The sequence below is a fragment of the Lepisosteus platostomus genome, chromosome 17, assembly GCF_059453375.1.
Source record: "Lepisosteus platostomus isolate fLepPlt1 chromosome 17, fLepPlt1.hap1, whole genome shotgun sequence".
Lineage (NCBI taxonomy): Eukaryota > Metazoa > Chordata > Actinopteri > Semionotiformes > Lepisosteidae > Lepisosteus > Lepisosteus platostomus.
This window is the reverse complement of record NC_142627.1, coordinates 24954938-24970257: the sequence shown is the minus strand read 5'-3', so window position 1 is coordinate 24970257 and position 15320 is coordinate 24954938. Positions and strand designations below refer to the sequence as shown.

General features: G+C 36.3%; 1 protein-coding gene across 2 annotated transcripts in view; it reads left to right on the top strand.

The window, feature by feature from the left end:
- eys (EGF-like photoreceptor maintenance factor) overlaps window positions 1-15320 on the top strand; it is a 350285-nt gene that overhangs the window by 142922 nt on the left and 192043 nt on the right. For both annotated transcript variants that reach the window (XM_088610149.1, XM_088610150.1), the window contains exons 30-33: window positions 3296-3495; window positions 12864-12988; window positions 14146-14270; window positions 14821-15052. In XM_088610149.1, the coding sequence (XP_088466275.1) occupies window positions 3296-3495; window positions 12864-12988; window positions 14146-14270; window positions 14821-15052 (682 nt within the window). The remainder of the gene's footprint in view (window positions 1-3295; window positions 3496-12863; window positions 12989-14145; window positions 14271-14820; window positions 15053-15320) is intronic.

Sequence of the window (15320 nt, the reverse complement as noted above, 5' to 3'; positions counted from 1 at the left end):
GATTATTTTATATTTTGTACTCAATGTTAAAATGTTTCTGGCAATTTAAAGCAGGGATGTTCTGGAATCCTTTTAAACTAGCAAGGGTATCCCCAATATCACTATACATTCATTTCCCCATTATAACTGAACTGTTGTAATTAGATTCTTATCAATGTTTATCTTTCCCAGCAGGCTTCTCAGCTTCTCTATTCAAGACAATATTTTGTCAAATAGGAGTTCTGAGCCTGCTAATATATAATATGTTGAAACACTTCAGAAAGCAGATTCAAGATCTGACCATAAACATTAAGTTACTATGCATTATATTTTGGCTAGAACATCATTCAGTCATTTGTGAGTAAGTTTATTGCTTGAAAATCTTATTGGCTTTGGGTCAAGGTACTTCAGCCTAAGTGGCCAGCACCCAGTGTATCCTGCATTTGCACCAGCAGAAATGGCTGTATCCTACCTGCAATCGGCAAGGACAGTAACAGTTGTTTGCCAGGATAGGCTCTGGATTACTTTGTGATGCTGTATTGCACAAACTGATCAGAAAATGGATGCATAAAAATGCAGTGACATTTTTAAAAAGATGATACAGTGTTGAAAGACTAAGTTATTACACTGGCACAGCTGTTGTTTTAACAATGTGTGTAGCAAGATCAAGATCATAAATGCCTTTAGTATAATGCTAAGGAGTGATATTACTAACAACAACAAGCCAAACTTTAGTGTTGTCTAAAAAATGAAACCACATGATAACATGCTGCCCCTGGAAACAATGTCAATCCCTTACACAGACCTCACTTTCCCTTTCTTGATTTCTGCCTTATACATGTGCTTGGCTGTCACAATACTAGGTGCAGAGACAGGATGTATCAGGAAACACCACTATATGCCGATGTCTATAGTGTTGTTTTCCTAGTAAAAATAAATCTTTACACTAACTGTATATAGCACTTTTCTGGATTATTAGAGCAATGACTGAATCAGAATGTAGGCATTAGTTTGGGTGTCTGGTGACTGTAATCGGGTTACTATGTCTTTGTCTTTAATTGCCATTGGAGATCATACTCTGGTCAAAGATCCTGCCAGCATAGCATTACCATTATTTTGGTAGGTTTGACCATGGGTGCTTCCTGACTGTTGATAATTCTGTTTGAGTGTCTATGAGTGGATTGACTAGTAATGTCATGTTGAGAAATTAAAAATATCTTTCATCTCTTTTTCATGTAGTTGTAGGATTGCTGCAGTACATTTAAATCCAGTAGACCTTTACATTTATTTCATTCCAGAAAAGGGCCCAACCTGTGACAAAACGTCATACGTTTTAATCTTCTTCCAGTTTGGTTTCCAGTTTGGTTCTATTCTGAGCTTTGTTGGACTACTGTTGAACCTTTCTAGAACATTCATTCTGTTCTATTTAAGTGCAAATCACCCAAACCACATACTGCAATTTTGGGATTGTTCCTGGTTATCCCAAAAAGACCTCAGTCAATTTCTGCCTAGAATGTCCCCTCAAAAATTTTGTAATATCTCTGCAAGTTTATACAGTAGAAGCCTGATTTGTAACTTAAATGAAAGCTTAGCAAACCAAATGTAGTCACCGGCGTCTTCAGCACACTAAAACATAAATTAATCTTAATCGTAATAAATCAGATTAATTTTTAACAATTACAACTGATTTCCAATACCCTCTAAAACAAGAAGTGCAACAAAAAAAAAGCCCTTTAAAGGTACTGTCATCATAAACCAATAATGACATAAATCTCACACACCAAAATACAACCTCAAAATCAAAAACTGAGCAAAATATCTAAAATTAAATGTTATAGGCGACTGAAAAACAGGTAACATACTTGCTTGACCACTGGGTCATTGGAAACTGAAAGAGTTAATCTGTTTGGCTGACCTCGATGATCGTATTTGATAAAAGGGGTCTAATTGGTTTAAATTGCGGTCATGAATTATTTTCCGACCAATCAGAGTACTAGTAGACACCACTGCCTCTGTAACGGGACTTGGGGAAGAAAATAAATCAGCCAAGATTTGTTTACCTTAGCAACCGGTTTGTTGTCATAGCAACCAGAGGTCATCTATGGTCTATTTACAGTGAAAAACACAATGAAAAATCACTAGCACTGCCTAGAGGCTTATATAGTAATTGCAATGGTTTTTAGTATTTTTAAATATTTTTTATAAATGTTCTTAGTATGTGAACATTATCATTCCAGGTTCTGTCTTCACAAAACTATTAAAATTATGTAGTTTTTTTTTATTTGTCCATTTTGTCTGCAATTTTTACCCAAGCTAGTAGACACAAAGGACAAGGCTTACAAGCATTTCCAGGGCAACAACGTGAGAAACTGATCATTCAAGACAGGAGAAAAAAATCAATGTTTTGTTTTGTTTTGTTTTCCTGGACATTTGTCAGAGTGGACAGAGTAAGACATAAGAAATCTGATGGTTTACACTTAATTCCCAAGTGGTTAAATCCAGCCGTGTTCTAGCTCTCTAACGTTCCTTGCATCTCATTTCTTTCTTCACTGGAAGAAGGGTATGCACCACACCATTTTTACACAATTGACAAGACACGGAGTGTTGTTTCTTAACCCAGAAAAAAAAAGATTTCAGTTCTCCACAGACAAATTGTATGCAACCTTAAATCTATTTTAAACATCTTTGGCAAACTGAAGTTGTCACTTGTTATTTGATTCCTCTTGAATGATTTCGTATTCAGGAACTCATTAGAGGCCAATTTCCTCCTCCATTGCTTATTACTGATAGTGAATTTCTTAAGGTCCCTCACTGGGATGATAATAAACATAATGAAGAGGTACAAATACAGTAACTGCTTATTAACGAATTCAGTTGTAATTTGACATATAGTTATGGCCAGAAATAAAATCTATACTTTCTGCTCTTCTTTTATTCCCTCTATTTATACTCTGTCCTGGTTGTATAAACAACATGCAATTCTTTTAATGTATAGTAATTTTCCATGTTTTGTCCTGCATTCTTTGCTCAAGCACACATTTTATACTACTCATGTCTCACAGGCAGTGAAGTTCTCGGAAAGGTAGTATGAGCTCGAATGTGTTCAGTTGGTAAATTTCCTCAGATTATAACATCAAACTCAAAAAGCTTATCCAATTAGCATTTAAAACAACCATTGTAAAACGTAAAAGGTGCAGATCCTGAAATTTAGTAATAGAGTTTAGTATTTTGTATGTGTTTATGCATATTTGTTTTAATTACCATTGCCTTTCCTGAATTTAATATGTTTTGCGTGTTTTTTTTTTTAATTCTGTAGGAGTGTGATTCCAATCCCTGCTTCAATGGAGCATCCTGCGTTGATCTTGTCAACAAATATGCATGTTTCTGCCTGGACGGTTACTATGGAAAGCTCTGTGAAATAGATATGGACGTCTGCCAGGATTCCCCACAGACGTTCTCTCTCTGCTTCAATGGAGGAACATGCCTGGATGGACCTGCTGCCAATTTCACCTGCAGGTCAGTTGTCATCAGATCAGGACACAAACTTCGCCAGTGTTTTGGGCACAGCCATCATAGTTCATTAACAATTCACTTGTCATTCACCCAGTCTGTCCTCTTCGAATTACAAACTATCACGTTATGGAAACAAGTATCTAAAACTTACATTGTTACCACTGAATTGATGTAATTTCTGTCCATGCCTGTCACGCCGTCCTCTGTGTAAAACTATAAATGCTATAAATTTAGTGGTTACTCATTCCCTCCCTTCATGACAAATTAGTGGGAATGGGAGGCCATCAGTTATTAGATCAGCAGAGGACATGTGGGGAACATGGGCAGAAAATTGAGAAATGTTACAAAGTTCAAAGGATAATTTATGTGAGCGCTCATGATTTGTACTGCATTTAATACTTTTTCCAGACATTAGATTCCATGTTGATTTCAGTAGTAATGGATAGACATTTCAATGAAACAAAGTTATTTTGGATAAAAATGTATACTGTATTTATTAATAGCATTGAAGAATTATTCAGCATTGCCCATTTCCCATTTGCTTTTAATAGATTTGGATTAAAAGTAGTAAATTCCCACACCTGCAATGTTTGTTCCAATATAATGAATGGTCTATACATTGTGCATGCTTCTATGTGATTTCATTCCCATCTTACAAACCAAACAGTGAACTCAAAACATCAGATTTCACTTTATTTAAAGAAGGCTAAATGTTGAATTCAAGAGGGACACGTCTAAACTGAACCATATATCCAATAATTACACAGAAATTATTAACTTAAAATATGCAGTGTAGATTCTAACAAATATATTCTGTCTTCTTATCAGCACGTATTATGTAAAAGATGTCCAAGCATTAAATTATAAAATCATTTTGTTATAGCACTGTTTAAATAACAAATATAAAAAATGAAGTAATTATATTTCCATAATTAATTTAATTTTGTATTCATCCAGTAACCTCACATATTCAATCCCCATAATATGATGTGTGTGACTAGAATAAGATCACTGAGGTGTTTTATGATCCAATTAATATTTTACTGCTTTTACTAAAAATCATACATGTTTAAGGAAACGTAAGAGTTCTTGAGTTCTTGATCAATGCAATCTGTATTGATGTAATAATGTTTTCCAAAAGTCGGTTAAAGGATGGACTTGGTAAATATAATGATGAAGTAGGGGAGCATATGTGCTTTATAAGACTTTTGACCTGTTCAAGCCATGCATTCCTGTATTATGTAATTAAACACAGCAACCTCGCCATACATATTCCTAAATTATTTTTAGTTGAAATACTGAATTGACTGCATAATATCCATCTATCCATTTCCTCACTGTTTCATCCAGCCCAAGGTCAGGGGGAGCGGGAGCTTATCTCTGCAAGCAGTGGACGTAAGGCAGGGACTCCAGTCCATCACAGCGCGCACACACACAGACACAGACGTGCACACACTCACACAAGGGGGCAATTTTCCCAGAAGCCAATTAACCTTCCAGCATGTCTGTGCACTGTGGGAGGAAACTGGAGCATCCAGAGAAATATCACGCACAGGCGGGAAGAATAAAGAAGCTCCCTGCAGATCACACCCCAGGTCTGGAGCCCAGGGCCCCAGGGCTGCAGGGCAGCCATGTTGACCACTGCACTGCCCTACTGCTCAACATACACAGCAGCACAACACATTCCAAAAAGCAACTGAAGTATGGTATTTCAAGCCAATTATAAGAAGTCAGGAATTAGATAGAAATTCACCTTTTAAAAAACATGAGAAAACCAATTGTGATTTTTGTGGTCGAGGTTGTATAAGATATAAACTTGCAGCTCTGCATAAGCCTGCTATGGTGACTAGTTGCAGAGTTCTTAGCTCAAAACTCCTTCGAACACTTTGTATATCTTACAAAACTGTGTGCTTAAAAGTTGCTAAATTGTAGAAAAGTAGCAACTGTAAAATAGCATTAATTAAATATTTATAATATAAGATTTTAGTATTGTTTAGCCCTAAAACAGTTTTTCATGTATATGAACTAAATTAATGTAAAGATACATATTAAGGTATTAACTAGGCTTGCTCTCTCAGAAGGAAATAAACTGCAATGGTCCTGTATTCAATTTACATTAAATCCCAAAGTTTGCAAGTTTCTCTTACAGTTTCTCTGTGTCTTTAGGTGGCACACCTCGCTCTGGTACAGGTGACACCATACTGTTAGCAGGTTAGCATAGTGTACATTCCCTCCCGAGCTCCACCGCTGAAGCTCGTTGCTCGTTTGTTCTGCCTGGTCTGCTATTCTGGGGCTGCCGACACAGAATGGCTGCTGTGTGTCAGCCAGGTGGGAACTACCGTACACTTCACATATGTAACTGCACTGTTCCTGTAGTTAATGTGCCTTGGGATTCTTCAGGATTATAAGGCACTACACAGATACAATACATTTTTAATGTACTGTACCTTCTGTCAGTATAGAGTTTGCATGCTCTTCTTCTGTTCACGTGAGTTTTCCCTGGTGGCTTTGGTTTCCTTCCATGTCGCAAAAGTGGTTTGATTGACTGTTCTAAAGAGATATTCCACCTTGTCTTGAATTTGACTGACATTCCCTCCATTTGGAGAGCAGTCATGTGAGTTTCACTTTGTTCCACATGCCTCCAGAATAGGCTTTGTTTTATTGCAATGCTCATGATGATAAAGCAGCTTACCCACGATGAATAGAAGGAACCTAATGGGAGTATTTCTAGTATTTTGTATACATACAGTTTAGAAATGTTGTGCTTCAGAAACTAATGTAACAATTCAGTAAAGTGTGTTTTTGTATCGTTATGACATCATCATATTATATGTAATATATATATAGTATATTATGTCCTTATTATATATTATATGCTTTGATCTAAAAGCCCATCAGTGTTATTCAGTGATAAATTAAGTGTTAGTAGTTGTTTGAAATAGTAAAGCTTCCGAGAGTTAATACATGACAGATGATGAATATACGTTTTAATTACTTTACTTTAGTCCAGGAAAAAGGTGAAGACCACATGGCAATGACTGATTGTGCTTTTTAATTTTAGACCATGAAAGTTAAATTATAACGACAATCGAGACAGAAAATATAGGAGAAAATCTGAGCTGATAAGACCTAAACGGTGATCAGCAGTTTCTGTTAGATAATGATTTAAGAACAAAAGAAATAAATGGTTTGTTAGTGTAACACATGGCTTCAGGCCGTTCTTGAGCTGGCTGTTCCTAGAAGACTGCCATCTGCTGATAACCTTTGTGCGCTACAGCTAATAAAGAGGAGCCAGGTGGCCTTGAGGCAGTGACATACAGCACAGTAACATGACACTGTAGTTAGTCAAATACAACCATGATGGTTGTATACTGTACTGTATATACTGTAGTTTCATGAAAGAAAACATCATTTTGCTACTTGTTTTCCTGTTTGTGTATGTTTTCTTAGAAGTGTCTACAACAGAGCACAGACATTTAAATACTCAAATTAGGACAAATGCAAACATAGTGTGAGATCTTTCATTTTCCCGCATCTAAAGTAAACACATGCACCGTTTTGGTTATACTTTATAGTGAAGTGTTTTAATCTTTCTATACTATTCTGTTGTGTTCCACATCTGCTACTTCCTTTAGTTTTTGATGTCTTACTTGCATGAAAATAACTGCTTTCCTCATTTTTCTTCACTAAGTGTGCTCTGGATAATAAATACAGCATACTGGCATTATCAGACTGAGCTTTATTCACAAATTCGAATGATAGGAGATTATATTGTTAAGGAGGATTATGACTTGTGATGCTTGTAAACACCTGAGATTGTGATTCTGACTGAAATGTGAATTCACAGCATTAGATTCGCATTCCACATATTTTGTAAAAAAATATCTGGTTGTAGCACTTTTAACTCTATATTAACATATTGTTCAGTATATCAGCCTTTCTGTCAGCATGTTTTAATAATCCTAAAGGTTAAGGAATGAACTATTTGACTGAGTCTGCATATTTGTCTGATAACATCGTTGATGTCTGGTAGATAGTACAGTTCCTTTAATTAGAATTTTGTTTTTATGATGAGAATAAAGAACATTATTGCTGGCTAAAAAATATTCTTTTTGCAGGAAAGAAGCCTTAAAAATATCAAGTAGCCTTGTGGTTTCTATACACTTAAAAACAATTGCTCTTTAATTTTTGTTGTGGGGCGGGGAGTGTACTCTATATTATGAGCCAGTGGCATGTCAGCCCACAACATCTTGTTAATAATCTATAACGACTCCAGCTGCAGTGGTTGGCCTAAATCCTGTGTGCTGTCTGTGTGAAGCTTGTATGTTCTCCCCATGTTCACGTGAGTTTCTCCAGTTTCCCCTCAGTGTACAGAAACATGCTGGTGGGTCAATGGGCTTCTGGGAAATGTGGCCCTGGTGTGTGTATGTGTGTGTGTGAGTGTGTGTGTCTCCTTGAGTCTTGCAGTGGTATGACATCCCATGCAGGCTGTACCAGGGTGTGCCCGTTGCTTGCCAGGTTAGGCTCAGGCATCAACCACAATCCTGTATTGTATCAAGTGGTTGGAAAATAGATGGATAGACTCCTGTGCAACATGCAGTACTGTGGATCTGACACTCTAGATCTCATGCTGTTAATTACATTGAGTTGGTTCACAAGATTGAAGACAAGATATATTGCATATGAAAACACTTCAAATATATTTTTAATAATAATACTGTCTCTGCTACCCTGCAGTACTATTTTCAACAAACAATGCTTATGATAGGGCCCTTTGTTTCCTCCCCTCTGGCAAGTCAGGAAGAAGAATCCATTCACATTCTGCTACATTCATGAAAAATCTAGGACATAAATTAGAGGGTTTAAAATGTTACAAATAGGGGGTTACAAAAATGGTGAATATCTGAGTGGATTAATCAATATGTCAATTAAATAATCATAACGCCCAAATTGGATATAAAAATAAAGATTTTTGCCAAGATTGTACCAGAGCAGTTGGTATACAGTACTTAGGGGAATGTGAGGTCTTTGGCACAGCTTTGGTGAAAAGAATCATAATTCATAATTCAAATATTTATTAATGATGCCAAATGAACAACATCCAACATACACATACAAAACACAAGTTATACTACTGTACGTACAAACTTACAAGCAAAATGACCCAGAGTCCTACATCCTGACCACCCAGAAAACCTCCAGACCTCTGGAGTATAATGCCTACAGAGGCCAAAAGAAGAGATAAGATGCCTTCTTATTGAACACAATATGACCAACAGATAAATATTCTCTCTCTGAAAACCTGGATGCTTTAAAATGACTGGGAACCTACCTCCCTATACTAAAAATGCATCCACTAACCAGGAGAGGCTGTTTTTAACTGAAGGATTCTTCATACAGGAAATCAGAGTTTCCTAAAAACAACAGAATAGCAGGCTCTCTTAACAGGGTTCAAATACTGTATCTGAATCTGGTCTTCATGGATGACCTGGACAAAGGCCTCTATCTTTCTGTCTCCCTCTCGTCTCTGTCTTTCTGATTCTTCCCCATACCCTTTCTATTCCTTTCTTCTCCAGCTCTTCTAAGCTGTCTGTTTTAGGTTGTGTTGCTGGACTGTTAATTGCATCGCACAGCCAAGCAAAACATATTTTTTTCCCTGCTCAAACGTTTATCCTTGCCAGGTGTTAAACATTGTATCTGGATTCTTAAAAACAGTTCAATAGTCACTTACTATATACTGTATTACCAAAACATTATATTTCAGATATTCATATCTCTTATAACTAAAGTGTTTTTTTATTTTCCTAAAGTTGCTTACTAACATTTTACTTGTAAAGATAATGAAGACAATGTTTAATAAGAAGCCAGTTTTCTCTGTGGGTATTTAGCTTTTGTTTTCATAGGATGTGCTTAACTGCATTACATCTGCAACACTAATGAGACTTTCATTTATGGAAGACTAATGGACAAGACTAACCATCAAGCAGGCCAAAAACATTAATGTAGCACAAAGACAGAAAACGATAGACTGAACTGCTGAGAAGATCAGCTCATCAGTGACTTTATGAATAGGTTTATTTCAATGAAAGTAGAAAATGTATTATGTAAGTGATGTGTTTATACTTTTTAAAAAATGGAAAACATTACGAATTATTATTGTCTTATTAGAGTAAAAAAATATATATCAGTATTTTTAATTGTGTGACTTAGTTTTTTAATTAACACAATTCTGGGATTAATCTCATGGAAATTATTTTTAATAGTAGTTAAGGATATTGTTCTTAAAACTGTAATTTGGTGTTTTTATTCTAGATCTACAAGTATTTAATTTGTATTGTAGGATACAGTGTAATTTCTTTAATCATGTTTTTGCTTTATGTGACATAGTCAAGCATGACTGATTGATTCTGTATGGGGTTTTCAAGCCTCATCAAAACTTTAATAGTCATTATAAATTCTTAGTGCAATGGAAGAAGCAAATTGCAGATGCATTTTATCTTAACCTATAAACATTGGGGAATGAGTACTATTACTATTCATTTTATGAGAATGATTTTGATATGGGTTTATTATCTTTTTTATTGGTAACCCCTATTGAAAACAGTCTACTGACATCTGTGATATTACACCTTTCATCAGTAGGAGACATTTCTGTGTGTTACATTTCATAGATAATTTACACCCTCTTCATCGATTGTGACGGTGAAGACATAAAGAATGACTCTCAGGAGTAGGGGCTAGGAGGTGTCAGAGATCTCTGTCTGTTTATTCCTTTACTATATTTTAATATTAATTGTTCATGAAATTGCTTTCACTTTACTCTGAAATGTTTGCTAGATCATTGGTGTTCAGGCTGCTACCTGTAACTTTACAACATGATGTGGTGGTGGGGAGATGGGGTAACGTAGTCTAACTTTAAAGTTTCTGTCTGCTAAGCAACCATCTGATGGAGATCAGACATAGCAAACAGCTTTAAGTGCCTTTTTACCAGTGCTTCACCATAAGGTTTGCAATCATGGCTGTCAGACTTTTCCATTCTTTTGACATCCTGTGACCAGTCTCTAGGACCAATCTAAGAACACCACAGTCATTAAAACAATTTCATAAGATAGGCACCCACATACAACCTCTGACTGCTAACTGCTGTCATAATTCTCCATGCACAGATGTCATACCTTGCATCCCATCATGCAGTTGGCTAAATTGGCATTGTCGTATGGGGCTTATAAAATTCCAAGGTTCTTGATGAAGCGGCTTGGCAAAGTGCATATTTCATCTGCGTGCTGTGCTTCAGTGTGCTTTGACCTAAAAAAAACAAACTTCAGAATTGCTTTTTTGAACACTTCTATACATCCGGTTTCAAAAGAGTTGCTCAACACTAGTTATGCAACTGGTTTCATGTGCAGCCTCTGGCACAGTTCTGCAATCTGTAATAAGATTTGCCATCAATGAATTATTCAGTTCACTCAGTAATCGGGGAATATGGAATTTCAAGGGGATGCAAGCAAAAATCCTGTTCCTATTCTTAGTACTACAATTGAAAACATATCAATATGCATTGTTAAGAAAAACAGTTGTAGTAATATTTGTAATTTGTGTCAAAGAGCTTTTTTTAAGCAAATTATGTAACAATATGGAGAATGTTTCTTACATTTTTTTAAGATGATGCTCATTTTTGTTCAGGAGCAGCTTTCAGCAGGTGAAACATTAATTTTTAGCAATTTAATTTCAATTACTTATATCCTCCCCACTATGAGCGCTTTCCTTTCAACAAATGTTTTCCAACAAAGTAAATTTATAGGTTAGAAAATGGTACAAATGACAATGACAAATTGTTATTGTTAGTGTTTGTTTGCAACAAAGTCACACATTGTTAGTCTGAAGCATGTTATACATTTGTAAAACATTGTAAAACTTGACCTACTGTATTGATAATTAATTCCTATATCATTTCTTCATTTTCCCTTCCTAGTTAGTACTATATGATGAAACTCTACACCTATTTTCAAATTGAATTAAAATCAGAATATTCAGCACTCTGACAACTCAATGCTTATATGCCTCCCAATTAGAGGACAACACATACAGTAACTTTAAAAATACTACCGTGCATTGTGAATTTGATACCAATGAATTGCAACCTAATGCATACCACTACATCTTCCTCATTGGGCTTCTAATGGCCTGGAGAAATGAAACCTTCTTATTAAATTAGCTCAGTGGTAAGATAAGAGATATTCCTGCCCTGCTGTGTTATGTTTTGTGTATTATGCTTCACTGAATTGCTTTGAATGCATTTCTATAACCATGTCTAACTCATAACTGTATATACATACAGTATATTACTATATGGTTGGCTGATTAAGAGCCATAATGGTGTCTTCTATGAGTCTATACAGTACCATGCAGACTGCACATCAGCAGCAAATGAACTATTGGGATGCTGCCACAAATATTTCTATTAAACATAAGCAAGAAACTGTTGTTTCAGAAATGGCTGTGCTTACAAACTGTAACATCATCTCAGCAATAACGTCTCCCAAAACCTTTTGCAACAGTAATGACTTTAGTAGGATCACCAGCATGTATTAATCTCTTTTTTACAAGGAGAATGATGTTAGCCTGGCATGGTGTTCAGTTCAAAATGAAGAACCTGGTTTGTTTTGAAATAAGCCATTTCAGCCTTTGTTCTCCCTGCTGCTGTTTGCTCCACTACGAGGAAACTTCCACTCTTGTTCATTTGGCAGGTGGTTTTCTGAACCTCCTGTATCACCAGATGTTACAATGTTGCAAGTACTATGTGCTCATCTCATCATTTTCATACTTATCCTGATGAAATTATCACAATTTGCCATGCCCAAGACATAAGCAGGGCTTATGCACATGTAAGACACCCTGGTGCAGGGTGTCATAAAACTAGAACTTTGATAGGTGATTCCAGGTAAAACAGAATCTTTTCATAAACACTCTCAATAACTCCCAGTTCCACAGTTCCTTGACAGTCAGTGCTTGGTGCATCTTGCGTAACAAAATATCTACCCTCTGATCTCAGATGGTGCCTGATAATTTAAAGCCTCAGCTTCCTGCATTTGAAATTGTCACCTGACAAATTGCCTTACGCCAACTGGTTGAGGGACAGAGAGTAGCAGCTAATTCACCACAGCATTCCAGGGAATGTGATCCTGACAATAATCTCTATTTTGTCTGGACTCCCTACCCTCCTACATCACATTATTACTAGAAAAACATCCTACACAGCAATTAGCTGAGAAGTGCCAAAAATAAGTAATCTTTATGAATGACTTCCTTTATCTAATCGCTTATTTTGTTTGTATTATTTTAATTTCATGGTGTTGTTTTCTTCACCACAGATGTCCTTCAGGATTTTCGGGAGACTTTTGTGAGGTTGAGATTAATGAATGCTTCTCAGCACCATGTCTCCATGGAGCTATCTGCCAAGACCTTGTGGATGGGTATCTCTGCCACTGTAGACCAGGTAAGACATGCTAAAGTAGTTTGTTACACGAAAATATAGCTTTAAAGCTATGCTTTAAAATACATGTTAAAACCACAACAAAAGTCCAAATTTAAAAAACCCAGCTGTTGCAGAGTGCTCTAACAACATTTCTTCTTCTTCCAGTACCCTTTTCATGTATAATACAGTTAGCTGAAATGAAGGTAACGCAGGGACTGTCTCCAGTCTACTGCATTGACACTGCCTCAGCCTAATGATCTCTCCATGTCTCTTAAAAACGTGACAAAGGAATACTGTATTATTACATTGGGCTTTACCAAACATTTTTGTGTTTTTTCATGATATTTCAGTTTTTTTACTATGCTTTACCGGCCATACCATAGTAAACTTTAATAAAGGTGTGGTTCTGCTAGCATGGCATCTCTCCCTTCCTCTGACCGGTGTGAGATGTAACCCCCAGGGTGCCAAGTTAAGATCTCTGAGCCACACCAGCCTATGCTTCTCCTGTGTGTGCATCCATGTGTACATGGCCATCCAGCGGCTTTATAGAAAAGTGGTTAATCCATGGTTTCCAGGTTACTTTTATTTAAATAAGTCTCTTACTGTTTCCTCTAGAAGTGTGTATTTTGTCAATACACTAAATTAAACAGAGAGACATTAGGATTTCTAACCTGATGTTTAAAAATAAGGTTTCATACAATATTTTACAACGTTGTACAAATGAAATAAATCTAAAAACTTGTTTTAGGCACTGCATTAAATTGTTTTCCTCAGTGCATTTCTGTCATGCAGTCCCAGTAAGATGATTCTTTTCTGTCAAAATCACTTTCTCTTTTGTGAAGAGGTATTGCATATGTACCTGTATGTGTCATTCAAACCTGTCAAAAGGCATCTTCAATGTGAAACTCAGTACAAAATATACAAGTATATTTTTATACAAGAAAAGAACAAAACTGGCCCTGGTTTCATTAAAAAGCCATCTCCATCTTTTTTCTTTCATCTTTCTATAAATCTCACTTCAGCAGAACTGAAAACATCATTCTCTTCTGATCAATTTTAATGTGCCTGCTTCTTTTTTCTGTGAAAAACTAAATAAATGCTAAACAATTCAGTTCCTATTGACTTGAGAGGAGCCAGGCTTGTTCACCGCAGTGCTTTGTGTGCTTTGTTCCCGGCAGGTTGGACAGGCCGTCACTGTGAGAATGACATTAATGAGTGCCAGTCAGGGCCGTGTGACCAGGGGATGTGTATCCAGAAGCAGCCTGGTCATGGCTACACCTGCTTCTGTCGTCCTGGATTTGTGGTGAGATGTGTTTTATTTTTTTCATACCAGCTCTGTGATTAAGCAAATGCTGAAAACAGTATGTTACTTTTCAGCTTTTGTTTTGTTTTTTTCTCTTGCTTTTTATCTTGCAAATCACAAAGCTCCCAGATGGGAAGGACTCTCCTGCCTCAGTACCTTCCATAGCAGTCCTGTAACAGCTGGATCCTTCCAGATAATTGTTCAGGCCTCTGCACCTCAAGCTAATTTGTACCCTGATTAAGATGACTTGGGAGATGCAAACCGTACTTGAATCTTAATGCCTTCAGAAACAGAAAATGTATTCCACTGGCGACAGTACTCTTGAAAATACTGATTTACCATTGTTTTTTTTCTTTAGGCTTTATAAAGATTCAACATATTTTATAAACTCTTTCAATACAGTGTCAAAATTAATTGGAAGTGAAATTAGCAGATATACGCATATAAATATGTTGTTTTTTTTCATTATTAATATGTTGATATGTTGATTTTTACTATTAGGAATGCAAGAAAGACAAATATTTACTGTACATCTATACTTTTTTAATAGGGAAAGAACTGTGAACATAACTACAATGACTGTCTGATCCAGTCCTGCCCAGATGAGTATTATTGTGTGGATGGAATTAACAATGTCACCTGCATTCCCGCTATTACATCCACTCATAACGTGACTGGAATCACTCAGACAACCGATTGGAGCCCCCTTATCAATCCCACACCAGTGCTGCTGTCCTCAGCTCACTTAGAAGCAAGCTTACACAGTGCATACCAAACAGAAGGTAAGATAAAAGACTTATCAAATGCACATAAATTAAACAATTTTTTTATTTTTTTATGTTGAGCATCACCAGTAGGAAGTGAGAAACAATAGAATACTTTCATGATTATATTTAATACATAGTGTTTAACTATGGTTAAAACCCCTATGATACCAGCCATACATTCCATATCTTCAGGATCTAACACTGCAGGGCAGGTCCCAACCTCAAGAAGGGACTTTTTTTTCCTTAGGCCATCCTTGAAATAGTCAATTTAAACCCTTCTTTA